The 26135-nt window shown below is 46.3% G+C and overlaps 1 protein-coding gene across 1 annotated transcript; it reads right to left on the bottom strand.

The window, feature by feature from the left end:
* Nucleotides 1–406: 406 nt before the first annotated feature.
* On the bottom strand, nt 407–8840 carry AWAT2 (acyl-CoA wax alcohol acyltransferase 2). The gene is made up of 7 exons (XM_027609548.1): nt 8756–8840; nt 2848–2958; nt 2410–2480; nt 1955–2159; nt 1534–1708; nt 780–979; nt 407–561 (listed from the first exon to the last, which is right to left on the bottom strand). Exons 1-7 carry the CDS (start codon nt 8838–8840, stop codon nt 407–409), a joined length of 1002 nt encoding a protein of 333 aa, XP_027465349.1.
* Between the last annotated feature and the right edge of the window lie 17295 nt (nt 8841–26135).

The raw sequence follows: 26135 nt of genomic DNA, 5'->3' as shown, positions 1-26135 counted from the left end.
CAAGGCATCCAGTTCCGCAGGAGCCTCGATGCCAGGAGATGGGGCTGCTTGAAAGAGAAGCAAAGCCATGAACAGGGATCCTAGGCCCTTAAAAGCAATGAGTTGGACCACAAGCAGTATCAGAAGAGGAGCTATATTATTTTCTTTATTTCCTGAGGGAGACTTCAGGATACCTCTCACCTAGGGCTTTCCCTGCCTTTTGGGGCTGTTTCCCCTGTAGCCCCAAGGTAAAGGCAGAGAAGAGCTGGAAGGCAGTGAGAGATGAAGGAAGAAGAGGGGCCTGGAGGACAGCCTCATATTGAGGACTTGCCAAATCAGGAGCAGGAGGCCCACATGTGACACTAGTCCTCCTGTTTCACAGGTTCTACACCTTCCGGCCAGGCCGAGAAGCTGCTGGTGATGTCTGTCAAGTGATCACCAGTTCTTGGGTCTCTGAGATGCCATACTTGGTCTTATGCTGGTCATAGAGTTTGCACAGGGCGTCGATATAGAGTGCGTGGTACCTAGCCACCGTCTCCTGGCTCGGGTTCTCAATCTTAGGCAGTGGTAGTGGCTTCCTGACTGCCAGGGGAAACAGAAGGAGAGGGGGAAAGCATCAGAATAGCTCACTCCTCCGAATGGGCCTCAACCCTCAAGCCCAGGGTCTCCCCGCCCTTATCCCCACCATGCCCCTCATCCTGGTCCACCTCTCTGCCTCTGGACATGGCTGGAGCCAAGGTCCAGCCCCAGAACTGGATCCCATATCCTAGAGATGGCTCCTAGTGGACGGGCTCACTCACCAACGGTGGTTACAGGCCGGGCATAGGGCAGTAGGCCCCAGGAGTTCTCTGTGAAGCCACGCCCATAGAAAGCACAAGGGTAGATGTGTATCATACGCTGCATCCACTTCTGGAAGTGATTCACCAAGCCCCCAGGAGTGAAAATGTACTGATCATAGAGGTCTGTCTCCCCAAAGGCATAGGCAGGGATTAGAGGAACTCTGCAGAGGAAAGGCATATCCTTCAATGGCCAGATGTGCTGACTACCAGCGGCCCTTGGGTCTGCCTATGGGCTTCTCGGCCCGTGACTTAGCTGGGCCTAGATCTGGGCTAAGTGTGAGGGCCCCACTGTCTACCCCAGGCTGCTTGTGGAGGCAAAGTAGCAGCAAGCTAAAAGAAGCAAGTCCCAGACCCTCCTGTGAACCCAGGGGTCTGAAACACTGGCAGAGAAGACCCAAGGGCCATTTCATTTCGTTTTCTTCCCCTTTATCCCCACAGCAGTTTTGGTTCTCTCTGACGTGAGCTTGCAGCCAGTGGCCTTTTATAGAGGGACTGGCCCAGACAAGACACTAGGGTGAGGGAGAAGAGCCGAGGGCTGGCCCTCTAGCCTCTCCTCATAAGGAAAAATGCCCCGAGGACCCGGCCCAATCTCTACTCCAACACAGAAGCAGTTTTCCACCTCCCTTTTTAGGTATCATTTCCTCAAAATCCCTTACTCCTTCCATGCTGGACTTTCGGAGCCCCTCTCCCCATTCTGGACCAGAGCTGTCCTTACCCATGACGAAGGGCCATGCGTACAAAGCCAGTCCGATTCTTCAAGACCAGGGTGGTAGAGCCTGGCAAGCCGTATCTGCACTCAGCCTGGCCACCAACCACCACAACCAGCATGTTGCCTGTGCCTTTATGTGTGAGCACAAAATCCATGGAGGCTTGACTCACAGAGCAGGCCCCTGGTTGGGGCGGGGGGGGGGGGGCAGAAAAACACTAAAAGCTCATTGGCCACTTCCCAAACCTCCTAACTTTCCTCCCTACCTCTTCAAAGGAGGGGAGAGCCTCATGTCAGGCGGGTGAGCCTAAGATAGCTTTCTAAGACCAGACAGGACCACCGAGTTGGCCTTGCTCTCTCCCATTCCCCCAAAACTTCTCCCTCGGGGAGCCATGTTTCCTTTGGCTTTATGTCTTAGGGGCCAACTCACCTGAAGACATGACATAATCTCTGAGAAGCGGCACCCAGAATAAGACTCCCAGTGTGAGCATATAAGGAGTGATACCAGGAAAGATCTTGGAGAAGCCTGAGGTGTCTGTGGCAAAGTGGCCAAAGCATGAGTGGGAAAAAAGCCCATGAGGGTGGCACACAAGGATGTAGTTGTGGTTGGGGGAGATATCATGAGTCTTCAAAAGCTGTGGAGGAGAGTGGAGTCAGGACAGGTACAGGCAAAGAGGAGTACTCCTCTTCGAGCCAGAGACCAGAAAGGAAAAGGGCTGCTATGTCCTGCGAGGCAGTTGGGTACCACACAACAACAGGGAGCATCATTCACATGGGTCTCGATGGGAATGGAATGACGCCCCCAACCTCCACCCTGGCCCAACTGCTGGCACCAGGGTTGGGGCTGGGCCCAGGACCCCAGTAGGGGGACCTGGGCCTACTCACCTTGAGAGGAAAGTAATCACAGTAGTGTTTCCATATGCACCATCTCCTCATACAGGCTAACCAGCGGCCACCTGAAAACAGAGCCAAGGTAGCCACATTTTGCCCACCCCCACCATCTTCTTCAGAGCCCCTTTGGGCCAGCCACAGGGTGGCCCCTCACCGCCTGCTATTGCCTGGCCTTGGAAGTGACAACCGGGATGAGCGATGTCACATCAGGGCCAATTTGGGACAGGCCTAGCTTGCTGCTTTACTAGCTGCTCTTCCCCTCACCCACTCCAGTTCTGATCTGGGCCTTTGCAGCATTTTGAAAAGGCCCCTTCCCTCAGCTTCTCTAACCCAGGGAGGGAGGGACAGGCTAAAGGGCTGCCTGGGAATTGCCCAGAGCCTCTCAGGACTATCAGAATAAGAGAGAGAAGAGCATGTGGCCGGTCACAGCACAGGTGTGGGGGGTCTTCCAGTCGAAAGCCAGCCAGGTGAGAATGAGCACAGTGACAGGCCAGTAGGGCGTGAACAGCACCAGGTAGAGGTTGACAAAGCCTGCGGTGACTCCTGGAGGGAGCCCAGCCCACAGTCAATGAATTGTGAACAGTCCTCCATACTTGCCCTCCCTCTGGGGGCTCTCCACCCCAAGGTTACACACACTCTCACTGAACACTCTCGCTTCGTCACCCTAGCACCTGTCCCCAGCCTTCCATCTCCTCTCTGTCCTGGGGGCCCTGTTTCAGATCTGGAAGGCAGCTGTGCCCAATGCAGTAAGCCCTCTGCTCCCCAGGACCTGCTCTGACCCTGTTCTGGGCTGTGCTCCATGGCAGGGAGCCACCGATGGGCCGCTCCAATCTAACCATCGGAGGCTGGGAGTCCGGGAAGGACGGAGCCAGGAACGGTTTTCCTCCACCTCACATTTTCTTCTCCAGATCTCTGCGAGGCATCAGTGGAAGGAATACCAGAGAAAGAGAAGACCCAACTTCTGCCAGGCTGGGAGCGCACAAGTTGGCAATTGAGAGACAAAGGACAATGCAAGCTGGGACCCAATAAGGTACTGGGCTGTGTTAGGCTCCGGTAAGACAGGAGCACTGTAGGGTAGAGTAGTTAGGATGGACTTCATGGAGACGAGTCCTCAGGAGCCACACCCACTCAGAATTATGACCGGACTCCGTTTTTATTTATTTTTTTATTTTTTTAAAGATTTTATTTATTTATTTGAGAATGAGAGAGAGAGAGAGAGCACATGAGAGGGGGGAGGGTCAGAGGGAGAAGCAGACTCCCTGCCGAGCAGGGAGCCCGATGCGGGACTCGATCCAGGGACTCCAGGATCATGACCTGAGCCGAAGGCAGTCGCCCAACCAACTGAGCCACCCAGGCGCCCCCGGACTCCGTTTTTAAAACAGCTGTGAATAAGACCGCGTGAGAGAAAGTGAGTAAAAGCAAAGGCTAGAAAAGACAGGACACACTTCTAAGTGAGCATGGCAGACTAGACACAGTTTTTGTTTTTGTTTTTTTATCTTGACTGCTTGCCAAGGCTCATGAAAATTACCCTAAGAGTGTTTTATTATTTTTTTAATTTTTTACTATGTTAATCACCATACATTACATCCTTAGTTTTTGATGTAGTGTTCCATGATCCATTGTTTGTGCATAACACCCAGTGCTCCATGCAGAACATGCCCTCTTTAATACCCATCACCAGGCTAACCCATCCTCCCACCTCCTCCCCTCTAGAACCCTCAGTTTGTTTTTCAGAGTCCATAGTCCCTCATGGTTCGGCTCCCCCTCCAATTTCCCCCCTTTCATTCTTCCCCTCCTGCTATCTTCTTTTTTTTCTTTTTAGCATATACTGTATTATTTGTTTCAGAGGTACAGATCTGTGATTCAACAGTCTTGCACAATTCACAGCACTCACTATGGTGAGCACATACCCTCCCCAAAGTCTGTCACCCAGCCACCCCATCCCTCCCACCCCCCACCACTCCAGCAAAACTCAGTTTATTTCCTGAGATTAAGAATTCCTCATATCAGTGAGGTCATATGATACATGTCTTTTTCTGATTGACTTATTTCACTCAGCATAACACCCTCCAGTTCCATCCATGTCGTTGCAAATGGCAAGATCTCATTCCTTTTGATGGCTGCATAATATTCCATTGTATATATACACCACATCTTCTTTATCCATTCATCTGTCAATGGACATCTTGGCTCTTTCCACAGTTTGGCTATTGTGGACAGTGCTGCTATAAACATCAACCCTAAGGGTGTTTTAAAAGACACAGCTCTGCAATGAGAAAAGGAATTCGAGAGATACCAACAACAGTGGATGAGAGACACCAGCAAAACGTCTGCATGCTGGAAAGTAGATGAAGGAGGGAGTAACTGACTTCAAACAAACAAAATTGAAACCTGGTCACCCGCCAGGGGAATGGCCACAAGAGCAAAGCCTGTTTGTGCTGGAGAATCTGGGAAAGACTCAGAATCTCGAGCCAGCAGGTGTGACACAAAAGCAGTGTGAGGCACAGGGCTTGACTGAAAGTCTACCAAAGAGGTAGTTAGAGCTCCAGGTCCCCTTCCCTCCCCTACACAGTTGGACAGTGGGAGGACTACTCTCTGCAAAATGGACCCAGAGAGACTCTAGCCTCAGACACTTAACACTAGACACAGACAGCTAAGATGCTCGGTATGCAGCCAAATTATTAATCAAGCATGAAAGGAGAATAAAGACGATCTCAGACATACGGTCTCAGATGGTTTGTCTCCCATGTCTCTTTCTCAGGAAACTACTGGAGGATGTGCTCCATCAAGATAAGGGAGTCAACCAAGACAGAGGAAGGCATGGGATCCAGGAGGAGCAAAAAGAGCCAACGAAGGAAGGAAGTGACCAGGGCCAGGGCTAGGGTGAAGCAAGCCAGGTGCCTAGGACACAAAATTTAAGAAAACACTCCCGGGATCAAGCAAGTACTGATGCAACACTTGCACAACCTGGAGAGTGAGCACCTTCTTAAACTGTGCACCCATGATGCCTCAGGGGCCTGGAAGGGAGAGCCATGCATAAGAAGACCATGTTTCGTAACAGGAGGATGCTGGGCTCCAGTAGCCATGCCCTCCAGAAAATAAACAGCGGGGGAGGACCTATAGGTTCCTGATGTGTTCACACATACAGAGAGATTACTGTGTCTGTGGAGAGTTTGAAGATGAATTCGTAGTCAATAGCTATCTAATAGATAACAAAAAAAATTTAAAACGAGGGGACTATGAGTTCCAGAGAAAACAGAAAGTTGCAACAAGCGAGGAAGCATGCTCTCAGTACACCAAATGGCTCTGCTAGGGATATTCCTAGTCATAGGCATTGAACCAAAACCTGTGCTATGACAGTCTTGAGAGCATGGAGGAAGAGGAAAGATCCAGCAACAGTGTGTAGAGCCAAATTCTCATCTTCCATACCAGGAAGTCAGTGACAACGTCTAAGTTGTTCAGTCAGAAATACTATAGTAATCTGTAGGAAATTTTAAGCAGTAAAATGTAGACCCCTGGAGATGAATACCAGAAGAAAGAGCTAACAAAGTTGAAAGAGGCTGCCTCTAGGGAACAGATCTAAGACCAGCCATTTTAGCCTTTCGATGTGCTCCTTATAAGACTATTGGACTTTTTTGAGAAAAAAAGAGAGGCATGGGTCTAGTCCAGAAGAGACCTCCCTGTTTCCCCGAGGCTTTGCTCAACCCAGACAGTGTTGGGGACATCTTGCGAGGCCGTGTGGCCTCGGGCGGAGTGCCTGGGCAGTGAGATGAGGCCCGGATCCGCCATTTCCCATGGGTGTGAGCTCAGACAAGTCGCTGAACTTCATATCTGCCAACTGGGATTCACACTGTCAATATCTGTCTGCCTTCTCTTCCTCACAGACTTAGCGTGAGGGTCTCCCCTCTAGGCCTTCAGGGCCCAAAGAGATAGGATTCCACGCACAAGGTGAAGAGCTGGGAAGGCTCCAAGGCACCATTTGCTCCACCCGGCCCGTGTGAGCTGGCAAGAGGAGGGGGGCACTGGAACCCCCATCTCCTGAGGCCCAGGCCTAGAGCCCTTCTGCCTGCTCCACAGTACCTCTCTGTACGCCCCACAGTCGGACTCTAATGAAGGGCTCCCTGGGACGGTTTTCTCCCTGTACTCCTGCTCCTTCTGGCCACTATCCTCCTTCAGCCACCTCTGCCAGCTCACATCAGGCCCTAAGCCCTCCGTCTTGCCTCTTCCGTTTCTCTCACTCATGTCTTCTGATCATCAAGCTGTATTAATTCTATTCCAATTTTTCCAATCTCCCCTTTTCTCCCCTCTTGTCTGCATTCCAGTTACTACTGGTCTGGTCCAAATCACTTCTCTCACCCGGATGGTTGCAATGGCCTCTTCCTATAACCAGTGCGCTATACAGAGTGAGAGTGATCTCTTGAAAACTCAAACCTGAAGCTGTCGCCCTGTGCCAAACCCTATCACAGCTCCTCATGGCCCTCAGGAAAAAGTCCAAACTCTTGTCCTTAGTTGACAGTGCCCTGCACAATTGTCCCCTGTCTGCTTCTCCAGCGTCCTCTTTCTTCTGTCTCCCATTCATTTATTCGATGAGTGTTGAGCATCAGTTCTGGACCTCTTGCCCTCATCCCACTTAGCCACTGGCAGCTCCTTGAATGCTTTATACTCTCCCTCCTCCTAGCCTTGTCTCGGGTTACCCACTCTCTGACCTGAACACTCCTCCTTCCTCACCTACTTCCTATGTGCCCTTCAAGAGTCAACTCATTCGGGAGAAAAACAGGCAAAGGTCAAGAATGGGCAGTTAACAGAAATTTAAAATGAGGCAATTACAAATTAGAGCATGCCTCTGGCTTAGCATGTGCTCCAGGGACATGTCCAGACCCAGCCTCGAGGATCAGCAGTGAATGAGCTGAGGCAAGATTCATGGGCTGGAATCGGGTCCTTGTGGGCTCAACTCCCAGGCCAGCTCCTCTGCTTCCTCAACTGTGTGATCTTGGACAGACCACTTAACGCCTCATGCGCCTCAGCGCCCTCATCTGTACAAATGGAGTTATTAGCCACACAAGGGGCTCAGAACAGTGCCTGACATGAGAAAAGGGTGCAATTAATGTTAGCTAATATTATGAGTGTTCGTGCTTATTATGTGTGTGTAGCTATTAGTATATATTATTATGCATAATGATAGCTTCTACCTCATAAGGCTGGCAGGAGCCTACAAGGAAATAATAGGTGTGAAAATACCTGGTACAAAGTACCTAATACATATGAATTCCTTTCTGCTGGTCTCTTCCAGCTCTGACTGCTAATCATTCCTAGGTTAACACTGCTCTTTTCAGCACAGAGGGGTCCTGCTGCCCATTCCAGGCAGGTCTCTGAGCCTCCCATTCCCTGTCCTCTAGCCCACTCTCCCTATTCATTGGCAAGCTCCAGACTCCCAAGACCTACCTGCATTCTTTCTTCCCAGATATCTTTTTTTTTTGCATTTTTTTATTTTATTATGTTATGTTAATCACCATACATTACATCATTAGTTTTTGATGTAGTGTTCCATGATTCATTGTTTGTGTATAACACCCAGTGCTCCATGCAGTACGTGCCCTCCTTAATACCCATCACCGGGCTAACCCATCCCCCCACCCCCCTCCCCTCTAGTTAAGATATCCCTTCCCAGATATCTTAACAAGGTCATTTGGTTCGTACCCTTGCCTCCAGTTTGTCCTCACCTAGACCACCTGACAAATGAGAATTTTTTTTCCAGCCTCCGCCCCCCCCGCCACACACACAAAGGGCTGCTTTGCTTCAGCACCCAGAACACAGCGTCCAGTGGATATGTAACTTCCACAAAGTATTTGTGGTGTAGACAGTGGGAGAAAGTGGATGAACTGCTCTGGGCAGTGGGCTTTCAGAGCCTCTGGCTGCCACCAGGCAGCTCTCCCCCATGGATGGCCTGTTCAAGTGCATGAGGTTGTAGCTAAGTCCTTTTCCTTGGGTATCCTCAATGGAACTGCTCCCCATCTTCCCCAAACATGCCCTGCATGCCCCAGTGTAGACCCAGGAGGGCTCACCATACACATTTGCATCAAGGCTTACTTGCACACACTCAGATGCACCCGTGCATAGGCACATGCCCATATGTGCACACACACATACCCTCGTGTACTACACTCAGAGATTCATGAGTACCTTTCCCAGGCAAGTCAGGTGAGAGGCTGAGGTGACCAGTCATCGGGATTTGCCTGGGACAACCCAGGTTTTGGCATTCAAAACCTTGCTCAACCCTAAAACCCCTCAGTCCCAGGCATACCAGGGCAGGTGGTCACCCTACGGAAGGCTGAAGACTCACCCATAATAAAGGCACTCAAGACCCACTGGAAAAGAGCAAAAACCTCCAGGGCAATCTTAAGGTCCTTCTTGGAGGGCAAGAGCATCACGCTCAGGGTCTCAGGGTCTCCAGGTAAGTGCTGCTCCTTTGGCTTCCCAGCCCCTATTGCTCAGGAGCCTTTGAGGTTTCCTCTCTTCATGCTTTCTTCTCCAGCCCCCAGTTAGTCTCCACCCCCCACCCCTGCCCCTGCACTTGATGGCAGGGACACACGCCGCCTCTGCTTGCCCAGCTCCTTCCAGCTGTCTACTCACCTGCACTTTTTCCCACTTAGGTGCAGCCTGGGCCGAGATTGTGACACCCCCTGGCACACATGTGTAGAGAAACGTGAATGAAGCTCTGGTGTGGGAAGTGAGTGGGAAGGGCTTGGGGTTGACGAGGGATCTCCAGAGCCAGAGTGGATGGGGGAGAGAGGTGGACAACGAGGAGCCCAGGGCGCCCTACCACCAAGTGGCCTGCCTTTCTGTTTATGAGGCCCAGCTGTGTTGGGGGGGTCTCCCAATGACAATTCGATTCCAGGGGATGAGAGAGGAGGCCAGAGGCCATGCCTAGGAATACCTTTGGTCATTTGGTCAGTTGCAGAGAACTCATTTCTCCCCGTGAACAGACATCAGATATAGGGCTACGAGCGTAGGGTAGGTGCTGCATAATTTTTTGTTGTTGAATGAATAAATAAATGTGAGCACCTATCAAATTATTCTGCATACTTGAAATTCCAGAACAGGCAAAACAATGATCTATTGTGAAAAAATCAGAGTGACGGTTGCCCATGCTAACGAATTGACTAGGAAGGGGCATGATGGAAATTTGGGGGGTGACAACGATGTTCTCCATCTTGACAGAGCTTTGAGTTACACAGGTCAAAAACTCATTTGTCAAGGCTCAGCAAGAGTATACTTAAGATGTGCGCATTTCTCTACATGTCAATTTTACCTAAAAAGCAAACAAATATGGAATTCTCCTTAATGCTGAAGTATTTAGGGGAAAAGGATGCTGATGGCTACAATTTACTCTGACATACATAAAAGATGTATTGATGGAGGGACAGAGAAATATATGGATAGATAGATGTACAATAAATCAAATGTAGCAAAACATTATTTGTACAGTCTAAGTGGTGGGTGTCCACTGGTCAATTCTTTCAACTATTCTGTAGGTTGGAAATATTTTTAAAATAGAATTTGGCCAAAAAAGGTGCCTCAAAGTCAATATTAAAACTTAATTTAAGGGGCACCTGGGTGGCTCAGTCGGTTAGGCGTCTGCCTTTGGCTCGGGTCATGATCCCGGGGTCCTGGGATCAAGTCCTGCATCAGGTTCCTTGCTTGGCAGGGAGCCTGCTTCTCCCTCTTCCTCTGCCTGCCACTCCCCCTACTTGTGCTCTCTTTCTCTCCCCCACCTCCCTGACAAATAAATAAGGAAAAAAAAAAACCCTTAATTTTAAAAATGTGATTAGTCCATGCCTGCCCATGTGTACATGTGGCTTTTGCATGTGCATATATAGGTACAAAGGGAAAAATGTCTAGCTATCAACTTACAGTTATAGTTCCACATCAGTAAGCAGCATCTCCAAGCATGTGTCTTTGTGCTCTGGGCATGTGTGAGTCTGAAAGCATCTAAGTCTAGCCAGGTGTGTGCTGTGAGTCAAGTGGATGAAATTGTGAAAGACTGGGAGGGTTTCCTGAGGCAACATATAATTATTTAAGGCATAGGATATGCCAGGGACTGCTCTAGGCAGCTGAGTTAGATCAGTGAGCAAAACACATTTTAAAAATTCATGCTTTTGCAAAGTTTACATTCTACTAAGCAAAGACAGATGATAGAAATTAATTAATTAACTAATTCTATCGTGTGTTATAAGGTAGTAAGTGCTATGAGAAAAAGTAAAAGAGCTTGAGCAGAGTAAGAAAGATCCAGAGTGCCAGTGGGGGCGAGGAGGAATTAGGCAGGAAGAGCAGGCTTTACAGTTTTAAAAGGGAATGCCACACAGAAAAGGTGGCATTTGGGCAAAGGCTTGAAAGAGGTGAGGAAGTGAGCCATGTGGATGTCTGAACTGAGAATGCTCCATGCAGAGGGCACAGCCAGGGCACAGACCCTAAGGTGGGGTGTGTCTGACAGATTTTGAGGAGCAGAAGACTCCAGCTGGGTGAGGAGAGAAGCGGAGGAAGGAGAGGCCAGAGAGCTTGGTAGGGCCCAATTGGTGTGCAGCCTTGGCCTTTTACTCTGACTGAAAGGGGGGAACCATTGTGAGGTTTTGAGTGACAGATTCAAAAAAGAAAAAGAAAAAGAAACAGGATGGCCTTATGGTTTTCAAAGGCCAGCAAAGAAGGAGGAGACTTTTGAGGGGCTAGGGCAGGAATCCATGCGACAGATGATGGTGGCTCAGGCCAGATTGGTGGTGGTCAGGATGGTGAGAAGCAGCTGGATTCTGGGTGTCTCTTCTGAAGCAGAGGCCCCATGTGGCATTCTCCTCTCTGGAGCTCAGATGCCTCTACAGAAATATGTGGAGGGTGGTAGGTGCAGCTCACCTGCTTGGCAGGAATGGGGGTTCTACGAAGGGGCTGGTGGGAATCGAGGTTGCAAAGGGCAGCAGAACAAATCTCCAAAAGAGTCTGGACACAGGGACGTGGAGTGTGGTCTTAATCCTGTGGACACTGAGGAGGCAAGATTGGCTTCTGAGCCAGGATGGCAACTTGCGCCAAATGCCACATGAGGATGACTGTGGGACATGGTTGACTGTCAAGGCCCAGGGCCCCAGATGCTCCCGAGACTGACACATAGGCTCACCGGTTTCTCCTCTGTAATGAAGACTTGCAGTCCCAGCTCTACCTCCAAGGAGAGTAAATTTATTGGTTCATGGGGACTTTCCCCATCCCAGAAAGGCCTGCTGGCCCAAATCTCTTTCATGAAACTGACTTTATTGTTTGGGATAGAAGTAGCCCACTCTCTGTTTAGGCTCCTGTTAGGGACACTTTCTGAGACTATCCCCTACTAGGGAACAAAACTCCATGAACATTGAACACAGGTGAGAGGCAAGGAGGGACAGAAAAGGCCTGACAGAGTCCATCAAAATCCTAAAGGAGAACATAGGCAGCAACCTCTTCGACCTCAGCCACAGCAACTTCTTCCTAGACACATCGCCAAAGGCAAGGGAAGCAAGGGCAAAAATGAACTGCTGGGACTTCATCAAGATAAAAAGCTTTTGCACAGCAAAAGAAACAGTCCACAAAACCAAAAGACAACCGACAGAATGGGAGAAGATATTTGCAAATCACATATCAGATAAAGGGCTAGTATCCAAAATCTGTAAAGAACTTATCAAACTCAACACCCAAAGAACAAATGATCCAATCAAGAAATGGGCAGAAGACGTGAACAGACATTTTTCCAAAGAAGACATCCAAATGGCCAACAGACACATGAAAAAGTGCTCAACATCGCTGGGCATCAGGGAAATCCAAATCAAAACCTCAATGAGATACCACCTCACACCAGTCAGAATGGCTAAAATTAACAAGTCAGGAAATGACAGATGTTGGCAGGGATGCAGAGAAAAGGGAACCCTCCTACACTGTTGGTGGGAATGCAAGCTGGTGCAGCCACTCTGGAAAACAGTATGGAGGTTCTTCAAAAAGTTTAAAATAGAGCTACCATACGATCCAGCAATTGCACTACTAGGTATTTACCCCAAAGATACAAATGTAGGGATCCAAAGGGGTACGTGCACCCTAATGTTTATAGCAGCAATGTCCACAATAGCCAAACTATGGAAAGAGCCAAGATGTCCATTGATAGATGAATGGATAAAGAAGATGTGGTATATATATATATATATATATATATATATACAATGGAATATTATGCAGCCATCAAAAGGAATGAAATCTTGCCATTTGCAACGATGTGGATGGAACTGGAGGGTATTATGCTGAGCGAAATAAGTCAATCAGAGAAAGACATGTATCATATGACCTCACTGATATGAGGAATTCTTAATCTCAGGAAACAAACTGGATGTTGCTGGAGTGGTGGGGGTGGGAGGGATGGGGTGGGGGGTGCTAGACACTGGGGAGGGTATGTGCTATGGTGAGCGCTGTGAATTGTGTAAGACTGTTGAATCACAGATCTGTACCTCTGAAACAAATAATATATGTTAAAAAAAAAAAGAAGATAGTAGGAAGGGAAGAATGACATGGGGGAATTGGGGGGGGAGACAAACCATGAGAGACTATGGACTCTGAGAAACAAACTGAGGGTTCTAGAGGGGAGGAGGGTGGGGGGATGGGTTAGCCTGGTGATGGGTATTAAGGAGGGCACATACTGCGTGGAGCACTGGGTGTTATACGCAAACAATGAATCATGGGACACTACATCAAAAACTAATGATGTAATGTATGGTGATTAACATAACAATAAAATAAAATAAAATAAAATAAAATAAAATAAAATAAAATAAAATAAAAGGCCTGACAGGAAATTGTCCAGCCTGGGCATTTGGTGTGGAGTTGAGGAGTAAGAGGAACCAAGGGGATGGCCAACGTTCTGACCCCATCCCTGGGTGCATCATGGGGATGGGGAATATGGGAAGAGGAGCACTTCTCCCAGGGTGGGTAGAGCAAATTAGAAGCTTCGTTTGGGCCACCATTTGGGAGAGGGGTCTGTGAGATAAGCAAAGGCTAGCAAATGGCTAGCAAAGCTACTTGCTGGTTTCTAAAACGTGTTCTGCTGACCCTGGGCTTTCAGAGACGTGCTGTAGCACAGGGGGCAACTACGGTGGCAACAGGGCAGAGGACTCTGGACTTGCCAGATCCCACTGGGAACAGAGCACTAGCTCTGTTTTAATCTGCTTTCAGTTGGAATTCCACAAAAGACAGTATTTGACAAAAGAGGGGCTGGGGGAGGGGAAGGTTCTGCGTGGCTCTTGGGGAGCTAGCAGGGTAAGGATCCGCACTTCCCTGACAAGGAGAAGCTGCCTTGGCCTGGCTGGGCTGGGCTGTGGGCCAACTGCATTGGGCCCAGGGACACTTCTGGGGGCCAGTGCTATGGCAGCAGGTGGAGACTGTGGCCTGCTTGAAAAGAGGAACCAGCAGGGGCGCCTGGGTGGCTCAGTCGTTAAGCGTCTGCCGTCGGCTCAGGTCATGATCCCAGGGTCCTGGGATGGAGCCCCGCATCGGGCTCCCTGCTCAGCGGGCAACCTGCTTCTCCCTCTCCCGCTCCCCCTGCTTGTGTTCCCTCTCTGGCTGTGTCTTTCTCTGTCAAATAAATAAATAAAATCTTAAAAAAAAAAAAAGAGGTAGAGCTGCCTGCTACAGAGGAAGAATGTGAGGAGGGTGGCAGTGGCGAGGGGTCAGGGGTGGGGGGCTTGTGTGCTACCCCCTCCACTGAGCCACCCCTGAGAGGGTCATCATTCACATCAAGCCTGGCTCTGAGGACTTATTTTGTTATTCCTGTGCCTCTTCATGCATCTGTCCACCAGTCCTGACTCCTTACTCTCCCAACCTGGTCTGGGAGCTCTCGGGGGCGGGGGGGGGGGTGGGCGGGGGGGGCGGCAGAAACTGAATGGATGGTACTGGGTCTTACTGTTCTCATACGCCCAGCTCCTGACACAAACCACACAGTAGGCATACACTGACATTTGTTATCAAAATGCCCAAGCAAGTGGAAGCTCAACCTGGGCAAATCTTTGGGGCTTGATACCCTCAAATGTACATAAGAGATGAGGACTCCGTCTTGGACTCGTGAGAATCCAGACAAGTGACGGATGGCCAATCACTTTGTGAACGGTGAAATGGTGTCCACACGTAGGTTGCTGCTGTCACTATGAGTGAGAGGAGTGGAGAGGGGAGAGCAGGGCACTGAGGAAAGCCCAGAGTTTGGCTGGGCCTGCCCTGGGATGAACTTCTCTCCAAGCAGTATTACCTCGGAGAAAAGGTGTCAGAAACTCAAGAGCAGACTCAATGACAGTGTGAGCATTTGGAATATTCTAGAAGCTCTCATTCTCCTTATGCACAGAGAAGGCCACGTGCCCAGCTGATGCATCTGCATGCATCCCACCATCCTAACGCCAAAGAGAGAAACAGTCCAGATTGTTTGGGAGCTTCCTGTCCTCAGTCCTATCCCCCTCCATCATGTCCCTACCCTATTCTCTCAAAATCCCTGGAGATTCTGAGGCTCAGGGATTGTCAGAGCTGGAAGGGCTCTCTGAGGTTCCTAGTTCCAAGCCACCCAAGGAGGGCTCCCCACAGCCTTCACTGAGCCCCCTGCCAATGAAATCCTTCTTCCCGCTCTCCGAGCCAGGTCCAACTCCCTACTGGTCCTACTCTAGGCCTCTGGAAACAAACAAAAAGTAAGTCTTCCCCTTACATAGCAGGTCTCACTTCACCCAGGTAGGGTCACCAGATAAAATACAGGAGGCCAAATATTGCATGGGACATGCTTCTACTAAACCATTATTCGTCGTTTATCTGAAAGTCAAATTTAATTGAGTCACGTACCTTTATTTGCTAATTTTGGCAGCCCCATAACCCAGGATCGCATGGTCGGCAGTTGGCATATTGTGGTGGCCACAGTCAAACCATGCCCACCACATCCAGAGAACAGACCCCACTCAGTGGTCCAGGAGGCCTGTGTCACCTTTGATTTCTCAGCTGCCCCAGAAATCAGGTTAGCTCCCATCCCTTGTACTGAACGGTTTAGTTAAATTCTCTCAAAGGTGTTGCCACTATGCTAGGGGATTTTTCCTCCCCGCCTCACACTCACCCCCATCCCATCCATCTCTTCTGCTTGCTGGGCAAGGCTTTTAGGCATATCTGGATTTCTCTCATCTGGCAAACTAAGAATGATCAAGGGATAAGAGACCTGACCAAGAGACCAGAATATAAGGTTCATGTTGGAGGACAGGCAAGGCCAAGATTCATGCAGCTGGAAGGAGCCAGAGCCACTCTTTAATGCCTCAGAGGGTTGGAGATAGCTACTCTCCTTTGCCCTGGTGGGCAATGGCTACCTTTCCTGTTTCCAAATAACCCCAGCAAATGTGGCTCCACATGGCCATTTCTCCCAGGCGACTCACCCCTACCTCTAACCTCATGCCACTAGTGACAGTAATGAATTTCAAACTCTCCCGTGTGTATTCATGCAATCCCTTCGCAGATGTGGAAGGAGACAGGAGAAGCTACTCTGAGTATATAGACCATTGATGAGGAGGAACAAAGGGAGAAACAAGATGAGGATCCTAGTGACGGTGAACTTCTGTCCAAAAGCTCAGCTTCAATTTTGCATGTCATTCTGTAGTTACTTGTTTTCGTGTCTGTCTTTCCCCACTTGACCACAAGCTCCTTGAGGTAGGGATCTTAGTCTATTTTGTTCACTGCTATATCCACAGTGAGCAATGCCTGGCGTATAGAAAGACTTATGAATGGCAACTGAATGAATAAATAGAGTAACAAAACAGGCGAAGGGTAAGAACAGGGTCAGGAACAAAGGGGTCAGTACAGAAACCAAACATGAACACAGCAGGAAACTCATGTGACCTTGGGTCCTTAAGGACTAGGTGACAGGATACGGGAAGAGCAAATCCTCAGTGATGAATTAAAAAGCCTTCAATGACAGCTTCCCTGTTGTCCAATCTCACATAGCCCCTTACACATTCCAACACTTACAGCCCAGTGAGGTAATCCCTCACCAGCAAGTGTTGGGGACAGAGTAATTCTCCAGATGTTCAGGAGTTATGAGCCCTGGACAGGATGAAATAATTTCTTTATTCATTTATTCGTCAGAGAGAGAGAAAGAGCATGAGCGGGGAGGAGGGGCAGAGGGAAAGAGAGAAGCAGGCTCCCCGCTGAGCAGAGACCCCCCCCCCCCCGCAACGGGGACTCGATCCCAGGACCCTGGGATCACGACCTGAGCCGAAGGCAGACACTTAACTGACTGAGCCACCCAGGCGTCCCAAGATGAAATAATTTCTTTACATCCTCGCTCCTTACGCTGAAATATCATTGTAACAACTTCAATAGGATGACTTGTGTGTGACAATTTCTCAACAGCTCTTGAGCTCACTGGAAAGCTCCCTCTGATGTGAGCCGGGAACCCAGTCCAGACAGACACTCAGGGACCATTAAACTCCAAACTAATGAGGAAACTGATTACCATGGAAACTGCCATCTCTGGTGGCCTCTAGAGGGGAGGAGAAATGGGGGTGGTGAAGTGGAAAGGGGAGGATGGAGGAGAGTGGAATGGGGAGCAGAAGCTGGGAGGTAGGGACTAAGGGATGGTAAAGGGAAGAAACTGCTGTTTATCACTGTCTTCCTTGGTGCCAGGCACTGAGCTGGGTCCTTCACATACATTTGATCATCACAGCCCCCTGCCAGATAGACATTCATTCTCTTGCCCCTCCCACCTTACTGACTGGCAAAGCATATGCTGTTCATCAACAAGACGGCCTATCACCATTCCCAGAGCTTATTATTGGAAAAGATCACCTTGAACTCCCTGCCATCTAATTTTTATCTGAAGCTCAACTGTGAGAAATGATATTCATAGAGAGCTGCCTGAAAAGCAGGCAGTCCATCCATTGCTGGAGATGTGTGGCATAATCCCTGGAAGTTGGATCATACTCTCCAGATGAGAGGGTGTGTGTTGGGGGAAGGTGGGGGAGGGGGTGTTATGGGGCAGAGGTAGAGAGTGCAGAGCTGGAAAAGGCACATTCGAATTATAAAGGCACATTCTATTATATTTTGAATGTGCCTTTTCGAATGCCAGGCATATAGTTTCCTTAACACAAACTACAGGCAATAAAGCTCAACATTTGCAAAGCTGGTCTTTCTTCAGTTCAGGCCACAAAAACAAACCCATGCCACGGGGCTTGACATTCAAAGGGACCTGCCATCCCTTCTGCAGAATCTGCAAAAGCAATCTTGGCTGCAGCAAGTAAGCACACTCTACATGACCACTGCTATCATGTTATCAGAGCCCAAAAGATGTCTCTTTCAGGATCGGCATAATGGCTTTCTAAAATTATCATTGCTTTGATGCATTTTAAGTCACAGTATTTAATTTCTTTGAAACATGAAAATGACAGTAAAGGAGAGTGTGAAGTATTTCTGTTCATTTAAAATAAAAAGGGGGAAGATGGAATAGATGTATTTTGCTTCTTCCTCTTGTTCAACTAAAAACCCTGGACATTGGGCACCTGGGTGGCTAAGATGGTTAAGCGTCTGCCTTCGGCTCAGGTCATGATCCCAGAGTCCTGGGATCGAGTCCCGCATGGGGCTCCCTGCTCCTTGGGAGCCTGCTTCTCCCTCTGCCCCCCCCCTCTCTCTGTCTCTCATGACTAAGTAAATAAAAAATTGTTTAAAAAATAAAAAAATAAAAATAAAAACCCTGGACATTATGTACAAAACAAACATAAGAAGACTCTGAAATGTGGAGAGAAGGAGGCAGACCACTTAGGTTCTCAGCATGGGAAGAATGACATGAATTTTCTTTTTGCCTCCTAGATCCCAGACTTGGTGCTAAAGAAGCTAACAACCCAGGTGCGCAGAGACCAAAAAAAAAAAAAAAAAAAAAAAAAAAGCCCCAAAATCTGTTCTCTCTAGCCGAAGAACTAGGAAAAGATCAACCTAGCAATACACAAAATGTTTAGACAATAACCACTCTACTCCAACCAAAACCAGAGAATAAACTGTGGCCCTATCTCCACGCCCACTAGCAAAGACTAAATGGGGAGCTTAGACGTCCACACTCATGAGGCTGTAAGGACATGCCCCAACAACCCCAACCCCCTCCCTGCTGGCAAGGTATCAGAGAAGGCCAAGTACAGAGCAGGGACTTTCATCACCACTGACAGGTAACAAGACCCACCCACACACTATGTTAGTAGAAAAAATGTAGGGAGCCTAGAATTCCACCCCCACTTGGCAGGAATGAGGTACCCCCTCACTTCCCCTGAGGCGATGTCAGAGAAGACCTAGTGGAGATTTAGGACTTTTACCACTGCCCAATGATAAAGGGGGTCGGATGACGTAGTGACAAAGGAAGCAGTAATTCAGCACTCCAACTTCTCCCAGTCAAAAAACTAACAGTGGAGGCCTAGTGTGGAGCAGAAACTCTCAGCCCCACCCAGCTGTAATGAAGAGCTCCCCTCTGGATCAGTGGAGGCCAAGGGGATACCTGGACTTCTACTTCTATCTGGCAGTAATGATACAAGACACCTCTTTCCTAATGGTGGCAGTGTCAGAGGAGACCTGCTAAAATAGATGTTTTAAATAAGTTTCAGAGTCTCATGACATGATACCCAAAATGTGCAGGTTTCAATCAAATATTACTCAGAAACCAGAAAGATCTCAAACCAAATGAAAAAAAAAAAAAATGACAGTAGACAGATGCCCCAACTGAAATGACAGAGCTAGTAGAATTATCTGACAAAGATTTTTAAAGGGGGGGGCGCCTGGGTGGCTCAGTCGATTAAGCTTCTGCCTTCAGCTCAGGTCACGATCCCAGGGTCCCACATCGGGCTCCCTGCTCCTCAGGGAGCCTGCTTCTCCCTCTCCCCCTGCGCTTCACTCTCCCTGCTTGTGCTCTCTCATGCTCTCTGTCAAATAAATAAATAAAATCTTTTTTAAAAATTAAAAATTAAAAAAAGATTTGTAAAGGGACCATCCTAAAGATGCTTCAACAAGCAACAAACATGCTTGAAACAAATGAAAACATAGAGTCTCAGCAGAGAAAGAGAAAATTAGAGAAAAACAAAAAGAGATAGAAAGTGTCAGCATAGAAATAGAAGATATAAAGGAGAACCTCATGGAAATTTAAGTAAAGTACAATAACCAAAATAAAAAACTCAAAGGACCGTCTCAACAGCAGACTGGAAGGGACAGAGAAAAAATTAATAACCTTGAAGACAGAACAATAAAAATGACCCCATTTGAACAACAGAGAGTAACTAGAATAGGGGGGAAAGAAGAATCAAGAGAATGAGAAGATAAGCCAAGTTTGTCAGGAAAGATTTGCAAAATATATGCCTGATCAAGGGCTGTTACCCAAAATACTAATAGAATCTTAGAACTCAACCATAAGAAAATAAACAACCCAAGTTTTAAAATGGGCAAAAGACCTGAAGAGACATCTCTCCAAAGAAAATATAAAGACAGCAAGTAAACATATAAAAAGGTGCTCACCATCATATCTCATTAGGGAATTGTGAATAAAAACAATGAGATAGTACCACACACCTATTAGAAATGCCAAAATCCAAAACACTGACAAAAGCCAAACACTGGCATGGATATGGAGCAACAAAAACTCTCACTCACTGCTGGTGGGAATGAAAAATGGTACAGCCACTTTGGAAGACAGTTTGCCAGTTTTTTTTTTTTTATTTATTTATTCATTCATTCATTTATTTATTTATTTATTTATTTGAGAGAGAGAGAGGAGGAAAGAGGCAGAGAGAAAGAGAGAGAGAAACTCAAGCAGACTCAGTGCTGAGCCTGATGTGGGGCTTGATCTCACAACCCCAAGATCACAACCTGAGCTGAAACCAAGAGTCAGACACTCAACTGACTGCACCACCCAGGCGCCCAGTTTGGCAGTTTCTTATAAAACTAAACATACTCTTACCATTTGATCATGCAATCATGCTCCTTGGTATTTACACAAATGAGTTGAAAACTTAGGTCCACACACAAAAACCTGCACATGAAAGGCTATAGCAGTTTTATCCATAATTGCCCAAACTTGGAAACAACCAAGATGTCCTCAATAGGTGATGGATAAATAAGCTATGGGACATCCAGACAATGGAATATTACTCAGCACTAAAAAGAAATTAGCTATCAAACCACAAAAAGACATGGAGGAACTATAAACGTATATTGCTAAGTCAAAGAAGCTGGTCTAAAAAGGCTACATACTGTATGATTCTAACTATATGATATTCTGGAAAAGGCAAAACTATAGAGACAGTAAAATCATCAGTGCTTGCCAAGGGTTAGAGGGGAAAGAGGGACGACTAGGTGGAGCCAAAGGATTTTTTTAGAAGGAAGGGGGAGGGGCAGAGAAAGAGAGAGAGAATCTTAAGTAGGCTCCACGCCCAGCGCCAGCCTGATCTCAGGACCCTGAGATCATGACCTGAACTGAAATCAAGAGTCGGATGCTCAACCGACTGAACCACCCCGGTGTCCTAGCACAGAGGATTTTTTAAGGAAGCAAATACATACATTATCCTGTATGATAATGGAATGGTGGATACATGTCAATATATTTGTTTCCAAAGCCATAGAATGTACAACAACGAGAGTAAACTCTAAAGGAAGCTGTGAGGAGCACCTGTGGCTCAGTCAGTAGAGCATACCACTCTTGATCTTGGGGTCATGAGTTCAAACCCCATATTGGGGGTAGAGATTACTTAAAAAAATAAAGTAAGCTGTGAACTTGGGGTAATAATGTGTCAATGTAGGTTAATTGATTGATTGTAACAAATGTGCCGTTCTGGTATAGCATGGGGAATATAGTCACTAATATTGTATAAACTATGTATGGTAACAAATGGTAACCAGACTTATCATGGTGATCATTTTGTAATGTATATAAATATCAAATCACTATATTGCACACTTGAATCCAGTATAATATTGTATGTCAATTATACTTCAATAAAATTTTTAATTAAAATTTTTAAAAAATAGTGGCACCTGGGTTACTCAGTTGGTTAGGCTCTTGATTTTGGCTCAGGTCATGCTCTCAGGATCCTGGGATCAAGCACCCATGTCAGGCTCCACACTCAGCAGGGAGTCTGCTTGAGGATTCTCTATCCCTCTCTCTCTGCCCCTCCCCCCCCTCCCTCTCTGTCTCTCAAATAAATAAATCTTCAAAAATTTTAAAAATAGGGGCTCAGTCGTTAAGTGTCTGCCTTCAGCTCAGGTCATGATCCCAGAGTCCTGGGATCGAACCCCACATCGGGCTCCCTGCTCAGCGGGGAGCCTGCTTCTCCCTCTCCCACTCCCCCTGCTTGTGTTCCCTCTCTCACTATGTCTCTCTCTGTCAAAATAAATCAATAAAATCTTTAAAAATTTTTAAAAATTAAAATTAAAAAAAAAACACAAATGTGCCACTCTGGTGTAGGATGTTGATAGTGGGGGAGGCTGTACTTGTGTGGAAGCAAGGAATATATGGGATCTCTGTGTACTTTCCACTCAGTTTTGCTGCCCTAAAAACCAAAGTTTACTTTAAAAAATGTGGCTCAGTCAGTTAAGTGTATGACTCTTGATTTTGGCTCAGTTCGTGATTTCAGGGTTGTGAGATCAAGTCCCATGTTAGGCTCTGGGCTGGCCATGGAGCTTGCTTAAAATTCTCTCCCTCTCCCCCTTTCATCCCCCCCCCACTCTCACTCTCTCTCTCTCTCTAAAAAAAAAATTAATTGAAAGGAACATCAGTGTGGGACAATGACAAAGGATCTGAAGTTCCTATCCTGAAGAGGAGAATGTGTGGAGCTGAAAAAGTACTCAAAGAAATTATGGCTGAAAACTTTTCAAATTTGGTAAGAGATAGAAACGTAGGATTTGAGAAGCTGAGTAAAACCCAAATGAGACAAACCTGAAGAAATCCACACCAAGATACATTGCAGTCAAATATCTGAAAACTAAAGACAAAGAAAAAACTTTCAAAGCAGAAAGAGAAACAACACTTTGTCAGTAAAGAAATAGCAATTCAAAAGACAGAAAATTTCTCATCAGATACCATGGAGGCCAACAAAAAAATGACACAACATTTTTCAAAAGCTGAAAGAAAGAACAGTGAATCTAGAGTCCTACCTCCAGTGAAAATATCCCTCAAGAATGAAGGGGACATCAAGATATTTTCAGGTGAAGGAAAACTAAGAACATTTGTCACAAGGAGACCTACGTGAGGGAATGAGTAATTGAAGTTTTCTAAACAGTAAAGATAATAGAAGAAATCTTAGAAAATTGGGAAGAAAAAACATGATAAGCAAAACTATGGGCAAATACAGTAGACTTTCTTTCTCCCCTTGAATTGTCTAGTGTTTGAAGGTTGAGGCCAGAATTAGAAAATTAATGTGGTTCTAAATGTACATAGAGGACATTAAAGACAATTGTATTATAAATGCGTGAAGGTAAAGGAATGCAAAAGGAGATAAGGTTTCTATGCTTCATCCAAACTGGTAAAATGACAATATCATAGATTTTTGGTACACACACACACACACACACACACACACACACACTCAACACAAATGTACCCAGAGCACCCATTTAAAAAGTTACAGTCAAAAACATCATAGATAAATCAAAACTGAATTCTAAAAAATGTTCAAGTAACCCAAAGGAAGGCAGAAAAAATAAAACAGAAATGAAAACAGAAAAAACAGAAAAAAATTAAATGGCAGACTTAAACCCTAACATATTAATAACTACCTTAAATGTGGGGCGCCTGGGTGGCTCAGTCAGTTAAGCCTTGACTCTTGATTTTGGATCAGGTCATGATCTCAGGGTCGTGAGATCAGGCTCCGTGTGGGGCTTGAAACTCAAGAGGGAGTCTGCTTGAGATTCTCTCTCTCTCTCCCCCCTCCCCTTGCTCTCGTGCATGCGTGCACATGCACTCTCTCTCTCTAAAATAAATAAATAAGTCTTTAAAAAACTACCTTAAATGTAAATGACCTATATATACCAATTGAGAGACAGAGATTGGCAGAGTGGATTAAAAACCATGACCCAATTACATGCTATCTACAAAAGACTCACTTCAAGTACAATAATAGTAAGAGGTTGAGAGTAAAAAGGCTAGAAAAACATATATCATGCAAACAGTAATAAAGAAAAAGGAGTGGTTATATCAATATCAAATTAAGTGGATGTTAGAGCAGAGAAAATTACCAAAGACAGAGAAGGGCATTACATAATGATTAAAGGAGTAAATCCCCCAAAAAGAGAAAGCTATCCTAAGTATGTAGGATTTGCAACAGAGGTGCAAATTATGTGAAGCGAAACCTGGTAGAGCTGAAAGGAGAAATAGAAAAAGCCGCAATTACAGTTGGAGACTTCCTACATTCCTCTCTCAACAATAATAGAATTAGACAGAAAATCAGGAAGGATATAGAAATCAACAACACTATCAACCAATGTGATCTGAAGAACATTTATAGAACATGTCACCCAACCATAGCCAAATACATGTTCTTTTCCAGCGCCCATGGAACATGTCAAGATAGAGCATATTCTGGGCCAGGAACAAACCCCAACAAAATTTTTTTTTAAGTAGGCTCTATGCCCAACATGGGGCTTGAACTCATGACCCCAAGATCAAGAGTCACATGCTCCACCCACTGAGCCAGCCAGGCACCCCCAAATCCCAACAAATTTAAACGAATTGTGTTCAAATGCATATGTACTCCAACCACAAAGGAATCAAAGTAGAAATCAAAACCAGAAAGATAACGGGAAAATCTGCAAACACTTGGAAACTAATCATTCACTCCTAAATAACCCATGGGCCAAAGAGTCTCAAGGGATTCCATAAAAATACATTGAACAGAAGGAGAATGGAAATACAATATACCAAAACTTGTGGTTTTTGACAAAGGTGCAAAACCAATTCAATGGAGAAAGCATAGCCTTTCCAACAAATGATGCTGGAGCAATTGAACAACCACAGGCAAAAGAATAAACTATGACCTAAGCCTCAAACCTCACACAAAATAGATCACAGATTTAAACTTACAACCTAAAGCTATAAATCTTTGAGTAAAAGACAGGACAAAATTTTGGGAATCTCGAGTTAGATAAAGAGTTCTTGACACCAAAATCATGACCCATAGGAAGAAAACTTGATAAATTGCACTTCACCAAAATTTAAAACGTTTGCTCTGAGAAACACCAGGTAAAAAGATGGAAAAGACAAGTCACGGTGTGATAGAACATATTTGCAGAGCACATATCCAACAAAGAACAAGTATCTATGATATATAAAGAACTCTCAAAACTCAACTGCAAAAAAACAGTCCAACTGTAAAATGGGCAAATGACAGAAACATTTTACCCAAGAGGATGTGGCATAGATGGCAAGAGAGCACATGCAAAAATGAACATGTTTAGCCACTAGGGAAATACAAGTTAAAACCACAGTGAGATGTCACTACACATGCATCAGAATGGCTAAAATTGAAAATAGTGACACCACCAAATGCTGGTGAGGATGCAGAGAAACTGGATCCCTCATACACTGCTGGTGGGACTGTACAATGGTACAGCCACTAGGGCAAATCATTTCTGAACAAACTAAAATACGCTTATAATATGACCCAGCAATTGCACTCTTGGGCATTTTTCCCAGAGAAATGAAGACTTTTGTTCACACAAAAACCTATACACGAATGTTTATAGCAAGTTTATTCATAATAACCCCAAACCCGGAACAAGCCAGAGGTCTTCAACAGGTGAATGGCTAAACAAACTACAATGTATCCATATCATGGACTACTACTTAGCAATAAAAAGGAGTGAAGTTTAAGATATGCAACAGCTTGGACAAATGTCCACTTTCCTCATTTGTAATAAGATGTGGGGGGGGGCAGGGTGTCTCAAGGGCCTTCCTGTTTGGGAACTCAAGATACAGATGAGCAGAGTGGGGCAGGATGAGAGCATATTTGGAAGAGCTTAGGGCTTGTATTTATTTTATATTTTATTTTATGTTTTAGAATTTTTAGAGATTCAAAATAAACAGAAGGAACTGGCTCGATGGATGACAGCTGTTGTGTTTCACGGGCATCCTACGGAGCCCATTTTGAAAGCCGGGAACTCAGGAGGAGAAGAGTTTAGGGTAGTTGCATTCTGTTAGCAAAGGCCATAGAGTCTGCTTAGTTGCAGGGAATGAGTTTCAGAAGAGTGGCTCTTGCCTTCTTACACTGAGATCTTACACTTAAATTAGTGTAAGACCTAACCTGAAAGGACTCTGTGTTCCCAGGCACATTAGGAAATGTAAAGGTTCACCAGTCAGGGCACATGAAAAACGAGAAAGGCGCCTTGCCCCCTGAACACTAGGAGTAATGGGAAGTCCATCGTCAGAGCACATTTAGCTGGTGGTACAGTATTTGTTATGTGAGTCTCAAGCATGACCAGTGTCTGTATTGTGTTCAGGTTTGGAAATGAAGTAGGGACTGAGTCCATGAACGATTCTACCAGACTGATTGCTACACATAATATTCAAAGTCGAAGTTTTTTTTTTTTTCAAGATTTTTATTTATTTGCGAGAGAGAGAATGAGAGAGACCCTGAGAGGGAGGAGGGTCAGAGGGAGAAGCAGACTCTCCGCCGAGCAGGGAGCCCGATGTGGGACTC

This window comes from Zalophus californianus, chromosome X (genome assembly GCF_009762305.2).
Source record: "Zalophus californianus isolate mZalCal1 chromosome X, mZalCal1.pri.v2, whole genome shotgun sequence".
NCBI lineage: Eukaryota > Metazoa > Chordata > Mammalia > Carnivora > Otariidae > Zalophus > Zalophus californianus.
The sequence above is the reverse complement of the archived record's forward strand: the minus strand, read 5'-3'. Positions and strand labels throughout refer to the sequence as shown.

Coding starts and splice junctions, on each gene's coding strand:
- AWAT2 (XM_027609548.1), bottom strand. CDS start 8,840: ATGCTCTTGCCCTCCAAGAAGGACCTTAAGATTGCCCTGGAGGTTTTT. Junction 2,481..2,847: donor CTGGAAGACCCCCCACACCT/GTGCTGTGACCG, acceptor CTCTGTTTTCAG/GTGGCCGCTGGTTAGCCTGT. Junction 562..779: donor CCGGCCTGTAACCACCGTTG/GTGAGTGAGCCC, acceptor TTCCCCTGGCAG/TCAGGAAGCCACTACCACTG.